This window comes from Cynocephalus volans, chromosome 4 (assembly GCF_027409185.1).
Source record: "Cynocephalus volans isolate mCynVol1 chromosome 4, mCynVol1.pri, whole genome shotgun sequence".
Classification (NCBI taxonomy): domain Eukaryota; kingdom Metazoa; phylum Chordata; class Mammalia; order Dermoptera; family Cynocephalidae; genus Cynocephalus; species Cynocephalus volans.
In genome coordinates, this window is record NC_084463.1 from 7,462,772 (window position 1) to 7,484,955 (window position 22,184).

General features: G+C 38.6%; 1 protein-coding gene across 1 annotated transcript in view; it reads right to left on the reverse strand.

Annotated features, from left to right (window-relative positions):
• Positions 1-21,418, reverse strand: part of LOC134375103 (rho GTPase-activating protein 20-like) — a 103,151-nt gene extending 81,733 nt beyond the window's left edge. The window contains exons 1-2 of the mRNA XM_063093271.1: positions 21,314-21,418; positions 7,504-7,580 (exon numbers count right to left, since the gene is read on the reverse strand). Of these exons, the coding sequence (XP_062949341.1) occupies positions 7,504-7,580; positions 21,314-21,418 (182 nt within the window). The remainder of the gene's footprint in view (positions 1-7,503; positions 7,581-21,313) is intronic.
• Between the last annotated feature and the right edge of the window lie 766 nt (positions 21,419-22,184).

A 22,184-nucleotide genomic window follows, 5' to 3' on the forward strand; every position in this document is an offset into this window, starting at 1 on the left:
AATTGAGTTTTCACAAAGGTTCCAGAGTGAAAACACATGTACTCTTTTCCCAATCCAATTGGGAAATAATAAAAACTTAATTAAACATAATCAACAATGCACTGAACTTTTAGAAGGAGAGAACAAATGCTAGGACACTACAGAGAGAGGGGAGGGAAGGAAAGGTTTTGGGGATTGAAAGGTTAGGTAAAGGGCATAAAGAAAAATGATAATTTGTAATAATGAAATGCTAATAATTAAAAATAAAAATTTAAAAATCTTGCACTTTGCAATATATACATAATTTTAAGATTTTGATAATATATAAATAACTCTTATAACCCATTAATAAAAATTCAAATAACCAATTAAAGATGGTTTAAGTTTTAAATATAAATTCCCTCCCAAAAGATACACAAATAGCAAATAAACACTTGAAAATATGCTCAATATCATTAGGGAAACACAAATCAAAACCATAATAAGTAACCTCTTCACACACACAAAGACGGCTATGATCAAAAAGACAGAAAATAATGTTTTGGTAAGTATGTGGCGAAATTGGAACCTTCATATATTGCTGGTGGGAAGGTAGAATGGCGAAGCTGCCTTGAAAAATAGTTTGGCAGTTCCTTAAAAAGTTAAACATAGTGTTACCACAAGACTCAACAATTCCATTCCTAGTATATACCCAAGAAAAATGAAACAGATGTTCACACAAAACTTGTACAAGAATGTTCACAGCAGTGTTATTCATAAATAGCCAAAAGGTGGAAACAACCTAATTTTCCATCAAATGAAGAATAAAAAAACAAAATGTGGTATCTATCCATATAATGGAGATTATTTGGCAATAAAAAATTAATGAAGTACTGATACATGCTACAACATAGATGAACCTTAAAAACATTACACTAACTGAAAGAAGCCAGTCACAAAAAACCACATGGCATATGATTCCAGTTATATGGAATGTCCAGAAGAGGCAAAGAAAGGAAGAAACAGAAAATATAAGAAACAGAAAATAGATAAGTGGTTGCTTAGAGCTAGGGATGGGGTGGCGGGGGGGGATAATGAGGAGTTATGGTTAATGGCTACAAGTTTCTTTTTGGATCATGAAAATGCTCTAAGATTGTGGTGATGGTTGCACATCCCTGTCAATATATTAAGAACCACAGAAGTATATGCTTTTAATGGGTGAGTTAAGCAGTATGAACTGTATCTCAATAAAGCTGCTTTAAAAAAGAATGTTGCCTGGTCCCTTTTCCAAGAAATTACATGATCTGAGAAATCACAGTTTTTATTCATAAATGAAAATAGTATCTGTTTCTATCTTTCCACCTCCAGCTATAAGAATACATAAAAGGTAAGTAACAAACATTTTAGAAAGCTAGTTTCTTCATAGTTTGAAGATGACTGTGTTAGTTATCTATTGCTGCCTAACAAATTACTCCAAAACATAGCAACTTAAAACAATAAATATTTATTATCTATACAGATTCTAAGGGTCAGTAATCAGGGAGTTCCTTAGCTGGGTGGGTATGGCTTCTATCTCTTATGAGGATGCAGTCAAGCTTTCATCTGGGGCTGCGATCTCTGAAGACTTGACTGGCATTGGAAAGTCTGCTTCCAAGCTCATCATGTGGCTGTTACTCGGAGGCTTTAGCTCCTCCACTGTAAGTCTCCCCACAGGACTGCTCATGACATGGCTTCCCCCAGATCAAGTGATCAGAGAAAGAGAGTGTGAGAGCAATCAAGAGGGAAGCATCTTTTATAACCTAATCTCAGAAACGACACACCATCACTTTGGCCAAACCCTACTGGTTACACAGAACAATTGTGATACAACGTAGAAGGGGATTAGGCCAGGGTGTGACTACCAGGAAGTGAGAACCACTAGGGGCCACTGTGTAGGCTGGCTATTAAAATAACATGATTATAAACAGACCAAAGATCCCACATAAGCAAATGTTTGAGCTTTGCACTGAAAGAGGATACTACTTATTGCTCAGCAGTGTGACAGATGCACTCTCGGAGATGTATTAAGAGTTGCAATAAAAGGGTTTGCAAAGACCATTCATATTGTTTTCCATTCTCCTTGTTGCTGAGTTACTATCAGAATAAAGGAACACAAAATTGTAGAGTTGGGCGCTACATGAAATATTTAGTCAACTTCAATCCACCCCTCCCCCATCACTGACAGAAAAAGTCCCAGTCACAGAAAGGATAAGTGACTCTACCAGGGTTATACAGTGCTAGAGCAGGGAACTAGAATCCATTCTCTGTGTCTTCTCATTACACTAGGAACTAGGTGTCAGAAAACTAATGGCAGTGAGTCATAATATACATGATACAGTAAATATGTTAGCATTAAGTCAACATACATTAAATAGCTGCTTACTCCAGAATTGATATTTCTTTGTGTGGCTTTTCAACACTGGCAGTGTTATACTATCTCATGCAGCTGTAGACTCATCCCTTTTTCCATTCCAACTGAGAGCTTACCTACTTAGCTAGGGGAAGAAAGAAATCAATCATTCAGTTCATCTAATATGTACAAAATATCTGTTCTATAGCCAGCACTAAACATTTAGATTTGGAAAAGCAGAAAATATGGTCTCTTCACTCAAAGAGCAGACAGTCAAGTTGAGAAGACAAGCCTAAACCTGGAACACTCAGAAAACTCGACATTATGTGACAGGGTACCACACAGATTGATATATTTTAATTATTTTATTTAACAAAAACTTATATAGCAATTACAATATGCCAAATGCATTATAATATTAACACTTTTAATCCCCTATGAGGTCACCCATTTTACAAGGAAAGTGAGGCCTGAGGAGGTTAAGTAACTTGCCAAAATTCTCACAGCTGGTAAGAAGATCCAGGGTTCAAACCCAGGAAGAATATGGCTCCAGAGTCCAAACTCTCTTAACCACAGTAATATTAAGCTTCTTACTAAAAGTAACAATTATTCTTCTGCTTCCTTCATATGTCTTTTTTTCAAGGTTCTGAAGGAAAGTCAATCAAGAAATGCCAAAACTCCTTTGAGAAACCCTAAGTTTCAAGCTGTCCAGGAGAAGGGATTATCTTGCAGTGAAGATGTACTACAGTGAGGAAGTCTTAGGATAGCCTGCTATCCCATGAACAATGGTGAGGAAGGATGAATAAACATGCATTAATGAGAGAGTGCTTTGCTGGTGCCATAATGAAAGATAAAATTGAATCAGAACTGTGATTAGAAAATTATGCTAAAGTTGGAATGAAGAAATTAAATGGATGTGCTGTCCTGCAAGTACAAAAATAAATTAATTTTACCCTGTCAAAGACCACTAGAACGTGGGGAGACAATATAATCTCCTAAAGATTTCCTCCCAGCATCACACCATAAAAAAATAGCATACTGTACCAGGAACAAATGTATTTGATTGTTTTTAAAGAATATAGAAAGCAGTTTAAAAGAATAAAGTGATATGTGAGCCTGGGAAAACTTTTGCCTAACAAAGCAATGAAGTCCATTTTGGTAAAAATTTGCCAATTTTGCCACCTTATAAAGTGATTGCTGTCTCCTTCCTCTATATTTAAATTTTATGACTTTGATGAATGTTTCTTGCAAGGAAAAATGGGATCTTGCAGGCTGCTGACAATCTTCATGTATTAAATTTCTACTTTGGTGTTCTCATCACATGGATCTCTCAATTAAAGAGTTCAGAACACACTGTCCAAAACTGTAGGAATAGGCTTTATGTAGAGCCAACTGGAATGTAATGCAAGACAGCACAAAGAATAATGTTTGGCACAGGATTTTATCTAAGATAACACATCAGTACAGATTATTGTAATTCTGAAAAGGTCTTAAAGATTCCTAAAAATTCCTCTAAGTTTAAATTTTTATTTGAAAATTCTTATACCAAGAAACTATTTACAGAAAATTTACAAAATTACAAAAGAAAGTCTAGTAATTTACCTTTTAAATTAACTTTTCCTTTAAGTTATACCAAACTATTATTACAATTATCTTACAGTCACAGCATGAGAGAGGTCTTTATGAGGTAATTGAGTTCATTCTCATTACTATATGTGGAAGGTCACACTAAACTATCATAGAGAGGGGTGGATTTTCATTCTGTTATAAAAATAGATTTTACTATTATCCTCATTAAACCAATCAGCAGTATAAAATGCAATTCCTTCATTACAAAATACTATGTTACCACTCACTTTAGGCTAAAATTAAAATTATGATGGTAACATGACAGAGAAAAAAGGAAATGAAATAATGAGGAATTTGTGGAACACAAGTAATAGTCTGAGAAGGACACATGGAGGTGTATGTGTGGTCATGCACAACAGGAGTGAGTTGACCATAAGAAAGTAGAAGCCAGCTAGCAAATTGATGCTTTCTTAATGACCCAGTGCCTTCGGATTGGGCTCCTTCACCCTACTATCCTCGCCCCAACCCAGCCAATTCTATATGTATCTAATCTTGACTCAAAGTTTGGCACATATGAACTTCCTAGAGTCCCTTTAAGTGGCTGAGCAAACCAGGTCAATCTCCATGCATCGAGCCCTCATTTCCCAGATTCATTCTAGGTATACTTAGAACCTCTGCCTAGGGAGATTTCAACAGTTGTTAGGGTCTACCAGAAATAAATCCAAATGATCTGAGCTAATCTTGCTTCAGGCCAGACCTAGAGATATAACTGTCTTGCTAAAATGAATTTAACATTAGACTCTAGCTGGCTTCCAGATTCTGCATCTTTCATCTTTTATATTTTCCATCTGCTATGGTGTATGTACTACTTCTGCTGTTACTACTGCTAATACCACTAGCAATAGTAAACAGTCTACATATTTATGGCACTAATTATGTGCCAGACTACTTTAAGAACTTTGCATATATAAGACCCATCTAGTCCTCCTTATAATCCTAAGAGGTAGATATTGTTATTATTCCTGGTTTAAAAACTTACCCAAGATCACAGAACTAATAAGAGGAAGTACTGGGATGCAGATCTGGCAATTTGGTTCCAGAGTCCATGCTCTTAGACAGTGTATCATATTCCTTTTGTTTGTGCAATGCAAAGAATATTCCATCGAGACTAGAGACCTGGATTCTAGTCCTGTCTCTGACACTAATCAACTGTGTGATCTTGGGGAAGCTACATAATGAACCAGGCTCAAAGGTACACTTCTAGTTATGCAATAATGTTATAATAAAGTAGTACTTTATTAACAAACTTGACATTACTCAACTAGATGAGCCAGCAGGTTTAAAGCTTTAAAATGAAATATGTCTAAGTGAAGGGAAGAAGGCAAGCAATAACTAAGTTCATTTTCTAAGCACTTTCACTTATTTTCTCATCTTATATTCTATGATGCAAGCATTATGATCCATATTTTACAGAGGAAAACATTGCAATTCAGAGATTAGGTGATTTATCCAAGGTCACAAAGATAATCAGGATGGAGAGCAAGTATTTGAATGCAACCAAAGCCCAAGGACTTTCTGCTATACCATGCTTGCCTGGTGTTGTCTTTCCCTCCTCTCAGCAGCAGTAATCAGAGCTTTAAAGGGTAATATATGCAAGGTCCCTAGCACAAAGCCTTTAAAAATAGCACACACACAATGAATTAATGTGGAAGTGGAGATGGAGAGAGATGAATACCAACTTGAAAGTGGTAAGAGATTGTTACCTAAAACAAAAGTGGATACATTTTTGTGTAATTTCTACAAGGTGGGCTGAATACCATTACAAAATGATGAATTTCTGGAGGGAAAGTTTGTATGACTTGAATTCATTCCTAAATAATGAAGAAATACCATAAAGATGCCAATATATGTGGTATTTCCAGACCACATACATGAGTTCTTGTGGTATTCTGCTGCATGAAATTACTTCCTAACAATAACCCAAAATCATTTTGTTAACAGGAATCTCCATTTTTCACTAGCATAAATTTCACAAATAATACCAATCAACAAGGAAAGTCTCTTATGTATTGGCTACCTAAAGGAGGTCAGGAAAGTCAGAAACTATTATGGTAACCTACTAAATTCCTCTCTCAGTTTGGAAATGGAGACCCTCCTTCATTCACTCACTCATCCAACAAATAATAATTGAACACCAACTATGTACAAGGCATTATTTTATTAACAGATGTATGCTAGGACACTAAAGAGAACATGACATATAAGGTGATTCCAATGAAGTGTGATTGAGTGCTATGACTATAAGATACGCAGGGTTCTATTGGAACATGAATATTATTTATGAGGCATTAGAGGAGTTTCTGAAGCAAGTGACATTTGAGCCATGATTAGAGAGTATGGTGTGTTTAGGAAATTGCAAGCATTAGAATTCAGAGTATACAGAATGGGAGAAAATATTTGCAAATTATACATCTGACAAGGGATTAATATCTAGACCATGCAACGGTTAGAGCTCGGTGTTGTAACACCAAGGTCAAGGGTTTGTATCCCTGTACAGGTCAGCCACAAAAAACAAATAAAAGCAGCAACAGAATATAGAAGGAACTCAAACAACTTAACAGCAAAAAAATCAAATAGTCTGATTAAAAAATGGGTAAAGGGGATGAATAGACATTTCTCAAAGAAGATATACAAATGGCCAACCAGTACCTGAAAAAATGCTCAACGTCATTAAGCATCAGGGAAATGCAAATCAAAACCATACTGAGATATCATCTCACCCCAGTTAGACTGGCTATTATCAAAAAGACAAAGAATAACAAATGCTGGCAAGGATGCAGAGAAAGAGGAATCCTTTTACATTGTTGGTGGGACTGTAAATTTTACAGCCATTATGGAAAACAGTATGGAGGCTCCTCAAACAACTACAGATAGAACTACCACACAATCCAGCAATCCAACTACTGTGTATATAATCCAAAAGAATGGAAATCATCATGTTGAAGGGATATCTGCACTCCCAAGTTCATCACAGCTCTTTCTACAACAGTCGAGATACTGAACCAACCTAAATGTCCATCAACAATAACTGGATAAGGAAAATGTGGTATATATACACAATGGAATACTACTAAGCCATAAAAGAGAATGAAACTTTGCCATTCACAGAAACATGGATGAGCTTGGAGAAAATTATGTTAAGTGAAATAAGCCAGGCACAGAAAGAGAAATACTGCATGTCCTCATTCATAAGAGGGAGATAATAAAAACAAAGAAGCAACCAAGCATACATACCAGTTCTAAAAGGCTTTATAATTCCCATGAAAAATAGATCTTATTAAATAATCTCAGAACAAATGTCAAATTTTTTATTATTAATTAGAGAATTCTGGTACTAATAAAACAAACAACTCCCACGCATAAAAATGTGATGTTAAACACTCTTTGTCTAATATAATGTTCCAAGCACATACCAAATGTATAATATCAGAGTACTTCAAAAATTTCATGGAAGAATAGAATTAAAAAACAATATGGATCTTTCTGTGAACTTTCTGAAGCACCCTCATATAAAACTTTGCACTCACCTGGTACTAGGCCGCTTTTGTAAGGCTTTACCCAGGATAAGAGATGGAGCACTCCTCCTCCTTTCTGCTTTCATTTTCTGTGAGGAAAAAAATATTGAAATGAAGACCACGTGGCTTATAAGGGAAGTAAATGTTGATTTTCAACTCAAATCAACAAATTTTGTATTGCCTATCTTTACCTAGTAAGGAACCTAAATTTCATTATGGAGATAAACTATAACATCAAAAATGGGATAGTAAGTGTCAAACATGGTATAGACAGTGTTTCTTATGAGAATAAACAGGTTAAATGTTGATCTGAGTATTTGGGAAAAGTAAGATCATAACCATTATTATTGCTTATCATGTGTCAGGCCCTATGTTAAAGGCTGGACATAGATTATCTCATTTATACCCCAAAATGTCATCAGGGTAGGAACTACTGTTCCTATCTCATAGGCAGCACAGGCCCCAAATTGGGCTTCAAGGAAAGACAGGACTTGGAAAGATCCAGTAAAAGAAGGAAAAAAACTGTTAAAGTGAAGGTATAGAGATTAAATTTTTACATAAACACTTAATCAACCTTTAAATTTTGTTTTACATTGAAATATTTCCACATTTGGGAATCTCTTCCTCCAAATAGGGTGTTTTACGATAACATTTTTTTAAAAAAGAAAAAAAAATCATTTTTTCTCTTTTAGGTCTTATATTAATAGAAGATAAACTGGATAAGTCAGGTTCTCTGTTTCCAATGACCTTTAATTTGTGGTGAATGAGGTTTGGCTTATCCAGATAATTACTCTCTAAATTCAATCTTAATATCTCTAGATACAGCCAAAGAGCCTGCCACTAGAGACAGATGAGTAAAATTAACGATATAACCACAAATAGCCATGAGTGAAGTTCAGGCTGTGTCACACTAAAGCCATTCTTCCTGCTGTTCCCTTTTGCCTTGTCCTAGCCAGAAGTCTCACTCATGCCTGTGGGCCTAGGACAGTCATGCTTGGGAACTGGATGTTGCTCTAATAGGAACCATATAAAACTAACTAGCTGGCTCAGTGTCAGTATCTCATTACATGACTCATAAAGGAACTGTTTCTTGGCTAGTAAAATAAAACCTACATCCTAGCATAGGAATAGAGGAAGAATCATCCAGTGGGAAGAGGATACTGAAATTCTTTGGCACAATTCTTATCCCACAAATTCACCATGGCCCCAGGGATTTCTCCCAAGTTATTGTTGTCATCACTGCTCTGGCCTTACTGTTTCTGTTCCCCTCATTAATCTTTTGGCTCAAATATGGAGTCTATACACCCAAATCTTCTTACCACAGCTGAGACAGCAGTTGAAACAATTATATAAAACACTGATCAAAGACAAGAAACAAATCGGTTAAGAAATAGAGAATATCAAATGTATTGATCAGGAGTTATTAACCATGAATCAGTTTCAGGCCAGGTCACTTGTATAACATTTTTTGCATGATGTGTATTTATTTGGTGCATTTCTTCTAGAGAAACAGCTCACAGCTGTCAGATTTCCAGAAGAGTCTAATCTCTCCCAACTCTAGTGATTTCAATAACCTAGTTTATATATTCTAGCTTGCTAGTCTCATCTCACTACTTCTATTAGTCACACTTTTTCGGAACATAACCCTCAGGAATCTAACATCCTGAGGCTAATGTAACTGCACAGGTTGCAGGGAGAAAGGAAATCTGGAAGACAAGTATTTGTATTGCAGGATATAGCAGCACCTCCCAATGTGAAGAGTCTCAATAATGGAATACTGCATTGATTTTACTAAAAAAAAAAAGTGGCAGTTTGTTCATATGCATCAAGCTATAGTCTAAATTTTTTGCAGGATTCTGTTTCACCTTCAGACCTTGGCTTGATTCCTACTACCTGTACTGTATTGTTACAGCAGTAGTTACACCAATTGTCTGGTTGGGGTTATTGTTGGACTCCTGCCGACATAGGCAATGGTAAAGCTACATGACAACACCAATTGTGTGGCTAGGCAATTCATAACTAAAGCCAAAACATTTCATTATTTTAGTTATACTAAGTTTCCACTTGTACTGTCAGGGCTAGGGCTCAGACAACTCAAAGCCATTGTACAGACTGGGTCATAGACCCCTCACACACAGGTCCATGCTCGGTAATTGGGAAAGATCCCAGGAGCCATTGGCAGTCCTCAGCAGTAGCAGCAGAAGCAGCAGTGGTGGTGGCCTCCCAGGACATCCTGGGGACACTGGCAGCAACAGCTTGCAGCAATGGCCTCCAGCAGCAGTAGCAGCCTCCCCATGGCCGCCCCCACCCCCTGGGAGCATCCCAGTGGGTGGGAGGGCTCTGTGGATCAGAGCCACTTGTCCTTTACACTTAAGTCCATAACCCAGGACACCTTGGGTGCACATGAGCAATTACATTAGACAATAACCAAGGAACACCTGGGTACACGTGCATATCTACATCAAATGCTCGGCAAGATTCTGAATATCTAAGGGGCTCTGACCACTGATTCCCATTTTTCAGGCCTTTTTAGTCCTTTGAAATTTGAGATGTGCCTAATCCTGTGAGCTTTACCTGAGCCCCTTACCCTCTGCTTTGACCTTGAGGGTCTGGCCTAACCTAGTGGGGGTCATTGCAGGATCTATCTTGGCAGCTTTAGGTCTGCTTCTTCTACAATTTGATTTCATTATCAGATCCAAGATCCTAAACTTTCTTAGTACATGATTTTTAATTCTGAGCTCCTGGCTTTTTCAGATTTATAAAGAATTTGGAATGAGTTCAAAAGGCAGCCATAAAGTGATTTAAAATGTGTAGAAAAGAAAGAGCCTATGAAAAAAGGTAAAATGATCTGAGAGTCTTCACTGGAAACAGTCATAGTCTCCAAATTAATAAAGACCTATAATATGGAGAAAGTAAGTATCTTCCTAAGAAGATGAGGCAAAAAGAAATGGGGCGAACCTGTAGAGCAGGAATCCATGTTGATGCTGGATGTGGTTCTTTAAGAAATTAACAAAAGCTGTGAACTAAATTTTGCATACAACTTCAGGGGGTTCAGAAACTCCCACAAAATAAATTCCTTAGGCATTCATGGACTCCAAATTATGAAACCTTCTGGTATAAAGAAATCTTTCTGAAAGTGATAGCTGTTAAACATGAGAACATATAATCAAAGAAGGGTGAAAATTTTTCTTCTGCAAAAGTGCTTTTAAAACAGAAGTTTAGCATATAAACTTAATGTAGATCTTTTACATACACAGTGATTAGACTGTGTTTTCTGAGTTACCAAAACTGTCGGGTGTGTAAGCAGCCAAATGTTGAATGCATCCACCTCCTCCAGATAAATTCATATTGACGAGAATGCAGTCAAACCACAGGCAAATGTTGTTTTTATGTAAGGTCCTACTGTTTGTATTCAGACTTATTCTACCAGTAATGAGATATAAAACCCAAGGCAATTCAGTCACTTCTCTGGGCCTCCATTTCCTTACCTACAAAATGAGAATATTTGGACTACTTAGTTTCTTAAGTCCTTCTATTTCTGACATTCCCACATTAAGTTTCCACCAAAGATTTACCCTGGATATGTAAGAAAAGAAACATTACATGCACCATGCATTTTGGATTCACAGGATTCATTTTTTTCTTGTAAGCAATAAAAAATCTTAAGAGCAGCTAATATAATCAGGGCTTAATAAATCGATTCAGGTATTAATTCATTCAAATACACATATCTCTTTCTTTTGTTCAGAAGTGTAGCAGAGCAAGTGGCCAATAGTAACTTCAAAACAAATTCACTAATCTATTAAAGAATCTGTTGTCAGGCAACAAAGACTTGAATTTTCTTCTTGTTTATAACAACTGTGTGAAATGCAATACATCGAAAGAGAATGAAACTATTGATTACTTTACAAATGTATAATAGTACAAACTTATCAGTACAGGTTGAGGTTATGCTTATATTAGCACCAACAAATTTCACAGTTGTTCTCTGACAGGAATAACTATTATTCTTTGCCTCACAGGAAACAGAAGGTAAACTTCAAACAGTCCATATTTTCTTTCTTAGTTTAAAAATCACATAGTGGATGCCATTTTGAAGTGAATTATTTTTAATTTTTTAAAAATAGATAAACTATACATTAGGCAAAAAACAAAAACAATTTCACTAATCTTTAGGAAATGGTTTTCTTGATATAGTACCATTTACCTAGTGTTAAGCAATCCCCAAAACTAAACAAGAACTTTATGTGAGTTAGAAAACAAACAAACATAAAGTAGCATCTATCTACTTCTCTGCCCCCAAATGGGAAAAGATGAGGAGGAGCTTGGAAGAAGTTCTAAATGGGAATAAAGAGTGGTGAAATTTCAAAAATTGTTGTCTTTTTACAAACAGCCATTTATTAGGGAAGCATAACATGCCTATTGTGGTTTCCTACCGTTCCTCCTCTACTCCTCTATTGCTCTACTTAGGGTTTGGGGAGATGGGGGTGGGAAGGGGGGTGGTTGTGTATTAAGTGAATGAATTAACATTGTCTATACATGAGATTTTAAGGTGGTAAAAAAGTGTGCCTGTGTACAAAAATGAAGTTATAAGCAGGTAACTAAATAAAAAAAAGTTTTGTTTTATTTTCAACAACTCAAAATATTTTTACAAAAAAACCTGTGTATACAATGAAATTTTAACTTCATATCAACCAAGAGATACAGTATCATTTTTGGAACTTCTAAATCAGTCTGAATCTGGTCATTCATTTTTCTCACAGCAATTAAAGGAAATTAAAGTAGACCAAAAGAAAGGAACAGAATGAAAGATTTGTCAGAAGCAAAGAGCAATTTTTCTTGCTTTGTTTTGTTCCAATCACTATGAAGAAAAATAATTCATGCATTTTAGTTGAATTTAAGTGAAATGGTACTGAAGTCACTTTCAAGCATTTCAAATAAGCATAGCATTAAAATAAGGGCTTTGAGGAAAGCTCTTAAAGAACCCTAGGTTTTTAAGGCTAGGAAAAAATATTTAAAATATTTAATCAAATTTACAAATTGGCTTATTCAAATTTGACAATTAATCCTTTTGTGGCTAGTCTGTGCAATTTAGTGAACAATAAACTATTTCTTTCTTGTCTTCCCTACATGCCTGTAGCATTTATGTGTGGAGACATACCCAAGCCACTGAACAATTATACTTCAAAGACCATGGCTCTGCAAGAGAAAAAGAGACTTACTTTTAACCTTGCACCTTGTCTCTGGGCTCTATTATCACAACAAGGTTTTGACCACTGGGTAAGCTGAAACTTCCCACTATTGTCAGTTTGGTCTGTGATAAGTATGATCTATTTACTCATAAATCATCTCATCCAGAATCAGTGTGAGCATTTTACTAAAACAAATGTCATCACAGTACAAACTACTGTTAAGGAATATAAATTCCTTCCTGAGGTTAAGAAAGAAATTATTTCACTTTTGGCTCTTTCCTTTTTCTAGGGGACAATTACCACTTTGAAGTACAACAATAAAGATGAGAATTTATGTAATGTAGAAGAACGGGCACTGGGCTAGAAGACATTACACCTTAATTCTGGACCCAAGTTCTATTATTTAATTTCTCAGATTCTCTCTAAAATGGACATAATACTTGCCCTGCCTACCACAAACAATCAAATAAAAGTATATATATGTATATATATATATATACTTATATATATATATACATATATATATATATACTTTTTTATATATAAAGTCCTCCAAAATAAAAAGCACTGTGATAATGTAACATATATAGTAAGCTTTGACGTGCATAAGTACTGTGCATAAATCAATATGAGGATACTAGAATTTTCTTACACATTATTCTTTGTTCCTCTGCCTCTTCTTCCACTCATACAGGACTGGAGTATCACAATGGACCTTCAAGATGGCTGGACTTTCTTCTTTGGCAAAGCCACCAGTTTCAACATTTGGTCATGATTCCAGCAGTATTTGAAGTAGGCAGCATCAATCACCAATGATCTCTGCCTAATAATTGGCAGGGACCCATTACATTTTTTACATAATGGCCCACACAAAATGATATTATTTATACAACCATGACCCAGTATGATAGACAAAGGGGCATTCTGGCTACCCTAGTACCATCCACTTCCCTGAAGGCCAGGAGGCTGAATGCATCAGACACATCTGCAATGGTTGGGAAGCTTTGCCTCATAGTAGAAAAGTACATGATCAAATCCAAAAACCATACTGGTAAAAAACAGTGTATCAAATGAGAACAAAAAGAGATCCAGGTATATCAGGATTCTGATGTATTACCACCTGGTAATGGCTACTGTCAAAGCTGAAGTTCAAGAGTAGGGGTAGAAGAGAGAATACAGATATTCTCCTAGGTGTAAATTAGGACCCAGGTAAAGAGGAAAACAAAAGGCCACAGAGAAGCTGGGATTTCCAGATCTTTGGTATGTGAGCTGAAGTGGGCACACATACATTCCTTTTTCAGAGTCCACACACAAGTGACCAGACATCCAGAAACAGGTTTTACATTTCAGTTGTGCCACGTGACAAGTGTCTGACAAAATTAGGTCAAGGCTGTTCAGCACAATGCTGACATACAGTGCTGATGAGGCTATTTCTGCTGTTGGTTGGATGTCTCTAACCTAAACTTGTCCTAGATAAAGAAAATAAGTCTGAAACACAATTACAAAATAAACTGGGCTGTGTTGCTTATAAGCCTCATAATCGGTGGCTGAAAAAGGAAATTACCTCTGTTCCCTTTCCAGCCTCCCCCATTGTGGCCAACTCTCTCATAAGTAAACGAAAGCTAAAGATCACCCTCACCCCAGTTTACCTCAGGAAACTGCTGCCTAATTGAACATTCTCTCTGCAGGCTTCCTGCACACATCAGGACCTCTAGAATCCCTGTGATCTTGAACACTTGAGATACCAAAATAAAGAAGTGCAAACTTTTCCTTTTGTGAAAATTTAGTTTAGAGTTTTTTACAAAATGATCTGGAGACAATAAGGGGAATGAAACTCCACTGAATCACAATAATAAAATATATATATGTATATATATATATATATTTCCTCAAAGCACTGTGTATATTACACAAGTGTATGTACAACCATACATACACACATATAACTTTGATATTATATGCCTTTTTGTGATAATTTATAGTTTATAATGTGTTTTAGTGACACTTTAAGTTGAAATCTAGTACATTTTCAGGTACAGATATATTATACAAGGGCTAGTTTTATAATCACATATTTTTGGTAAGTTGTATATGATCCTATAAGGCACAAGATGGCTCTGCTTTGAAAAGAACAGCCACCTAGTCGTGGATGGAAGGATAAAAGCTATGAAAGAATTCAGATACCTGTTATTGACTAGAGAGGATTTCATTTTCTATAGGTACTGTCAGTTTTTTCACTTCTGTTCAGTCTGTTGAATATGGTCTACATTTTGTTCTACATAGTTTTCACCAAATTATAACCTGGGAGAATGCTGAAGTCACAGAGAGTGATAAATTGCTTGACAATCTTCATTCAGAAATAAAAGCAACAACTGCACTAACTATTTAGGTGCCTGTGATTTGTGAATTTTCAGTCTATGAGTTACAACTGTCTATGTTAACTTAAGAGACTCAATACTCAAAATTAATAATTACTTTTTAGACAAATGTGTAAACATAAAATATTGTCCTTAACATTTATTATATAAAGACTATGACTTATTCTGTTCTAATATATGAATTTTAGAGTCACTAAGAATTAATTTTTCTTTTGCCATGTTAAAATGCACTATTGTGTTCACATTTCAAGTAAAAATAACCACTTAAAATGTGAACAAGTGTTTTTTACCCCCAGACTCATGATTTATGATATAAAAGTTTACTAAATTGAGAGAGTTTCAACTGGGTTTCCCACACACATGATTTTCCACAGCAAAATCATTTGAGACCTAGGATTCAGTGCACCCACAATGACTTTTGAAATATATTCCTAAGAGTTTGTCTGGAGAATATGCCACGCTTTCCAACAGTTAGCACAAGTGAGGAATCAGCATGGAGATCAAGCTTGGCTGAGGAGCTCCTGAAACAGTACATCTGCCTGATACAAAAAAAATCTGAAAATGTCAGACACTGAGGCATAAAAATCATAAAGTAATTAGTAATTATCAAAGTAGTTAGAACAGTGATTGTGTCATTGATTGTCATTATTAGCCAATGTTTACCTAATGGCAGCAGTGAACATAACATATAATGATAGGGAGAGATGGTAGAAACTCTGCTCCCTAAAGAATGTAATCTCCTGTCAAGAGAAAAGCCCCTCAAATGTGCTTTTTCCTGCTGGTTGTATATAATTCAAATCTACTCTCTCCTACATCTAATGTTACAAATAATAATAAATGCAGATACGGTCTAGTTGGAAAGAGAAACAGAGCTGGAAGATCTGGGTTCAAATTCCAGCTCTGCTACTTACTACATGTAGCCTTGATAGGGCTCAGTTCCTTCTGTAAGAAAAAAGTTAATATCTACCTCATATAATTGATGTGTTTTAAATATGGTTAGGCATTCACTTACAGGTTTTTAAATTTTCTGCACTCTTCCATAAATTGCAGCCAACTCATCTTTTTGCTCAAGTTTCTGCCTGTAAATGTTTTAGCACTATATTGTTTTAAAAAATAAAACTTTTGTTGCTTTACACTTACTCACGCATGGTAAAATATACTAATGACTTCTGCACTTTTTCTAAAGTGTTTTCATACACCTTTTTTTAACCCATAAAAACAACCTTGTGAAGTATACAGGATATGGATTATTACCCCCATTTTACAAATAAACAAAGTCCAATCAGAAGTTGAGGTCACATAAGTGATAACAGAGGCCTTTCCTGATTAATCTAGTTCTATTTTTATAATTCCAGGATCCTCCCAACCAAAACAATCTTATATGTCTGATTTTATGCAATTCACTTTGTGAGTCACAGCAGAGAAGGGTTCAGCAGGATCCTGGTTTAACCATGAGCATAACTTTCTCAGTATTGAAGAGTGAAACTAAAGCTTACTCACCAAGATGTTTCATTCAAACCCCAGTATAAGACACACACATAGCCAAAGTCAGCTCTTGGGGGTGTTCTACCATAAGGTGCTATAAACAGATTTGGACCCAGAGAATGTAGGAAAAAAAGACAGAATGAAGTTTACAACAGCAGCTGCTACTATTTAAAATGTTAGAGCTATTTTAAAATTACTTTCCCCTGACTAGCTTTCTGTGCCTGTAGATTTCTCTTCCCTTTCCCAACACTCATTTAAAGAGTTTTTGATTAGTATGTGAAGCCAAAGTGTCACTGTATTTGAGTCGGACAGAAATCATCCCTAACTGAAATGATATCAAAACTGTTCTATGCAAATGTGAATATCCTCAAGGATGCATTATCCCAGAAGTATCTATATGCTGCAATTATATTTTATTATTGTTAGGAATTGCTGTACAAGTTTACTGTATTTTTTTGAAGAGCCTCAGTGATGGAAAATCTTTGTCCTCTGAAGGTGGATTTGATTTTTGGAAATATCCAAATCCTCGGACTAGCAAATAAAGGTGATCCAGCTAGGCAATTCTGCTTGAGGTTAAAAAAATAAATGTGGCAATAAGATAAGGAGGCTGACTTCTTATACAGTATCTATAAACTAGCTTCTCAAACATATCTACCTCACAACCTTTGAACTTAATGGTCCCACTTCTCGCAATCTTTTTATAGCATGCTCTTTTTCATCCATAAAAGAGTTAGGGATCACTTAAAAGAGGCCTTCCCTGAACTCCATAATGCAAAGTGGTCTAGCTCAATAATCACATTTGTCTAAATCAGGGTCATATTTATTTCTTTAATAATAGTTATCACCATTTATAATTTTTTTTGTTACTGCTATTGTTTTTGTCTCTTCCTCTTGACCTGTGCTATCCAATATGCCACTAGGCACATTTGGCTATTTAAATTTAAATTCAAATGAATTATAATTAAATAAAATTAAAGAAAAAAACCCTGGCAAATTAGACTTCACCAAAATGAAGAACTTCTATTCTTTAAAGACACTGTTAAGAGAGAAAAAAGACAAGTCACAGACTGGGAGAAAACATTTGCAAATCACAAAGCTGATAAAGGACTTGAATTTAGAATATATAAGGAATTTTTGAAACTCAGTAATACAAAAGCTACCAACCCAATTAAAACTGGGCAAAATATTTGAATAGGCACTTCACCAAGGATAACATATAGATGACAAATAAGCACACAAAAAAATGCTCAACATTATTAGTCATTCCCATCATTAGGAGATGCAAATCAAAACCACTAGATACCTTTTTGCACTGACTAGAATGACTATAATCAAGAAGACAGATAATAACAAGTGTTGGTGAGAATGTGGAGAAACTGGACTCTTGTACACTGCTGGTGGAAAGTAAAATCACTGGGGAAAAAAATTAGACAGTTTCTTAAAAAGTTAAGTATTCACCTAAAATAAAAGGGTACTTCAGAAAGTTTGTGGAAAAATGAAATTAAAAGACAATACAAATCTTTCCACGATCTTTTTGAAAATCCCTTATATGACGCAGCCATTTCACACCTACGTATTTACCCAAAAGAAATGAAAGCATAAGTCCATGCAGAGACTTGTACATGAATGAATGTTCACAGCAGCTTTATTTGTAATAGCCAAAACCTGGAAAGAATCCAGATGTCCACTAATAGGTGAATAGATAAACAAACTGTGGTCTGTCTCTACAATAGACTACTACTCAGCAATGAAATGAACTATCAATACATGCAAATCCACAGATGAATCTCAAAATAAAAGAAGCAAGGCAAATGTAAAGTCTGATTCTGTTTATATAAAAGTCTTGAAAATGCAAATTAACCTGCAGCAACAGAAAGCAGGCCCGTGGGTACCTGGGAATGGGGAGAGACTAAAGGGATTAGAAAGGGACATGAGGAAACTTCGAGGGACGATGAATATGTCCCTGACCTTGACTGTGGAGAGGGTTTCACATGCATCAAACTTATGTCAAAACTCATACATTTACAATACTTTAAATATGTACACTTAGTTGTATGTCAATTATCCCTCAATGAAGCTGTTGAAAAATTTTAGCTCCTCAGTTGAACCAGCCACATTTCAAGAGCCATATGTAGCACAGTGGCTACAAAACTGGACATTGTAAATAAAGAACAGTTCCATCTGTGCACAAAATTCCACTCAACAGGACTGCTCTAGACCAGGGGTCAGGAAACTACACAACAGGGAATAACTGCTTGTTTTTCTAAATAAAGTTTTACTGGAACACACAAGCCCATTCATATGCATATTGTTTACAGTGCTACAGTGGCAGAGCTGAGGAACTGCAACAGAGTAGGTATGTCCTGCAATCCTAAAATATTACCTGGTCCTTTAAGAAAAGGTTTGCTGACTCTGCTCTAAACCATAAGTTCTGAGGACAGGAATCATATCTGCCTTGTTCACCACCGTACATAACCTGACTAGTATTGATGAAACACCTAATATGTAGCAAGCACTACTCTAGGCACAGGGAGGTAGCCTTGAACAATATAGAGAAGGTCCCTATCTCAATATTTTCACAATGTGGGGAGAGATACAGGTGACCGATGAAAAGCAAGTAAATAAAATATCAAGCAAGGATGAATGCTGAGATGACAATAAAGCAGAAGGTACAGAGCATGACTGTGGGGCAACTTCCATTTAGGTAGTCAGGACAGCCCTGTGGGAGAACGTAAGATCTAAACAACATGAAACAGTCAACATTGCAAAGACACCATGGCCTCAAAACAGGAATGCATTTGATGATTTGATGTATAAAAAAGAAGGCCCATGTGGCTAGAGAACACACAAATGAGGATGAAAAGAGGTCTAAACGTTGTTATAAATGTGACCGAAAGCCACTACAAAATTTTAAGAAGGTGAGCAACATTATCAATTTACATTTATACAGAGTAAAACAGTGGGAAAAGGGCAAAGCAACCTTTCATTTATTGGGCAAGTACTACTTGATAAATGATGAAGCTATTCTTTAATTCTTCCCCCCTATACCATATGCTTAATAACACTTAGAACTGTTCAGGAAAATGTCTTTTATTTTTTCCCAAAAGTTTACAAAAATAAAAAATGCTTTAAAACCACTGTCAATTACTTAACATTCATTTATTTTCCCAAATGTAGCACTAACCTGGTAAATTCATACGTGTTATATAGGATAACTTGAACACACACACACACACACACACACACACACACACACACACACACACAATCCTTCCATCTCTGAAGGGGAAAAGCGACAAGGACAAACCGCAGCTTGAATACATCAGAGGCTGAGCTGGCACTACAGCCCATACATCATCAAGCTCACGGACACCCCTAGATGGCTCTGCGACACGATTAAGGTCCTTGGGGACTTACATACACTCCTATACTCGGCGCACAGATCTCACCTCTCTTCAACTGACCTCCAGACGACCCACAATCCTGTTGGGAAGATTTATGTAAGACAGTAAGATCAGTACAAGCAGGGAGCTAGAGGTATAGGTGCAATGCCTTAAGATATTTCCTCAGTAAGAGCTACATGATCCCTCCAATCGCATATTCTTTCCAGAGAAGCTGGAAGAGCACCACCATGATGAGGAACAAAAATGGCCAAATATCCAAATACTGTAAGGTTTTGTGCTGGGAGTGAGGGGGCGGGGATGGTGGCAGACATGGCTAGAAACATCCAAATCAATGTCTAAGAGCGGCCCACGTGCACTTGCTCAGGGAACCGTTCCAAGGAAACCCAACCCCGATTGGAATGCTCCCGCCACACCGCGGCCGTGTTGATCGGAATGGCAACGCTACAAGTAGTTGCCCGCATCCCTCCTCCCAGCTTTGACAGGGAACACGCGCGCCGCCCCCACGCCCACACAGACACCCAGATCCCTCTCCAGCTACGCCCGAGTCCCGAGGGCCAGGGGACGAGCGCAGGGCGAAGGCCCCCCACCTTGGCCCTCGCGATCCCCTGACACACCCCCAGCTCCCACACAGCCCGGCTCTAGGCCAAGCCAAACCCCCATGTACCCGAGTGTGGACCATTAGCACCCATAGTCGCACCTCCTACTCTGACCACCACCTCGGAGACCTGGGGTCGATCCAGGACCTTCTGGCTGGGCACGGGAACACCTCCCCTCCCCAAATTACAGTGGAGCAGCCGCGCCCCCGCGGCCAGGTGAGGGGCTGAGCCCGCCCACCTACCTTCTAAGTGGCTGGCTGCTGCGCCCGCGCAGACGCCTGCGGTCCTGATGACTTCGGGGATGACCCTGCCAAGCAGCGATGCGCGCCCAGACAACCTTGGGGGACTCAGGGGCCGAGCACGCAGAGGGGCCGGGGGAAGGTGACCCCCCCAGTCCAGGCCCCAGGCCCGGACTGAGGGAGGAGCCGGGCTGCCGATCCGGTGGCGGGGGGTTGAGACGGGGAGGGAGGCTGTGGGTCACTCAGAGGCGGGTTAAGATGGGTTAAGACTTCAGATATCAATAAGGCAGCTGGTACCAGAGTGAACCGAGAGATAGCAGTGCGGTTGTCGTCAGGGGCGACAGGATGCGCGAACGCCCTGAAACGAACGCCCTGAAAGGAATGCCCAGGGCCTCAAGCTTCCAGCGTTAAATCCCCATGACAGCGTTCAGCTCGCGCGCCACGGTGGCGGGCTTGGAGGGCGCGCACGGGAAGAGGGAACTGCGGCAGCCGCAACCAAGGGCGCAAGCCCCCGCTCAACATCCTCACCTTCTTGGTGCCGGGGCATCCGGTGATGAGAGACACTCCTGTCAGGGAAGAGGAGCGCCCTGGCTGCCCACCTAAAGTCTCCTGCTGTGGGGACATCGCTTCCATGAAGAAAATCTTCAAGCAAATCCCATTCCAGGAGGAGGCTTCACGGTCATGTCTGTGGGCTGGTGGCCGGAGGGGCGAGGACGTGAGGCCGAGGCGCAGCCGCGGCACTCAGGCGGGGCGCCGAGCTCCGGGTGCAGGCAGCGCGCCTCCCGTCGGGGCCATGTATCGCTGACTGCGCTCGGCACCTCCAGCTGAAGGCGATTACAGCGGCAACCGCCTGTCAGCGCCGCAGCCCGCCCCACCTCGGGTCCGCCCCCTCCGCGCCGGGACCCGCCCCCCGCCGCCGTCCGCCGGCCCCTGTCCTCTTCCCCATGGTGCGGCCTGCGGCAAGCCGGCCCGGTGTCTTTCTATATATATTCGGGCGCAGGCGACCGACTGACCTTCTCACTCCGCGACTCCGACTGGGTCTTGCCTTAGGGAGCTCACCAACCCGTGTCAAGCATGGGGGCCTCTAGTGCAGGAACACTCACCAGTCCCGCTGCCCTGCCTCCTCCCAGCCGACCCTGTCCCTTCCCGCCCCGCACCCGCAACAGAAGGCGTCGCTGCAACGCGTGCGTCAGCGGAGCGGTGGCGACCTCAGCCTGAACGGAGGAGTTGCAGTGATTCCTGCTTCGCTTTCAGCAGATTGCGGAGGGGAACCTCCCCCCCAACCCCCCACCCCCCAAGCCCGAGGCCTCAGGATGGAGTGGCACGTCGCAGAGTGCCGCAGCTGTACAAATTTGGAAGGCCACAGCATCGCCTGAACTCTTGTGCAATCCCGAACGCT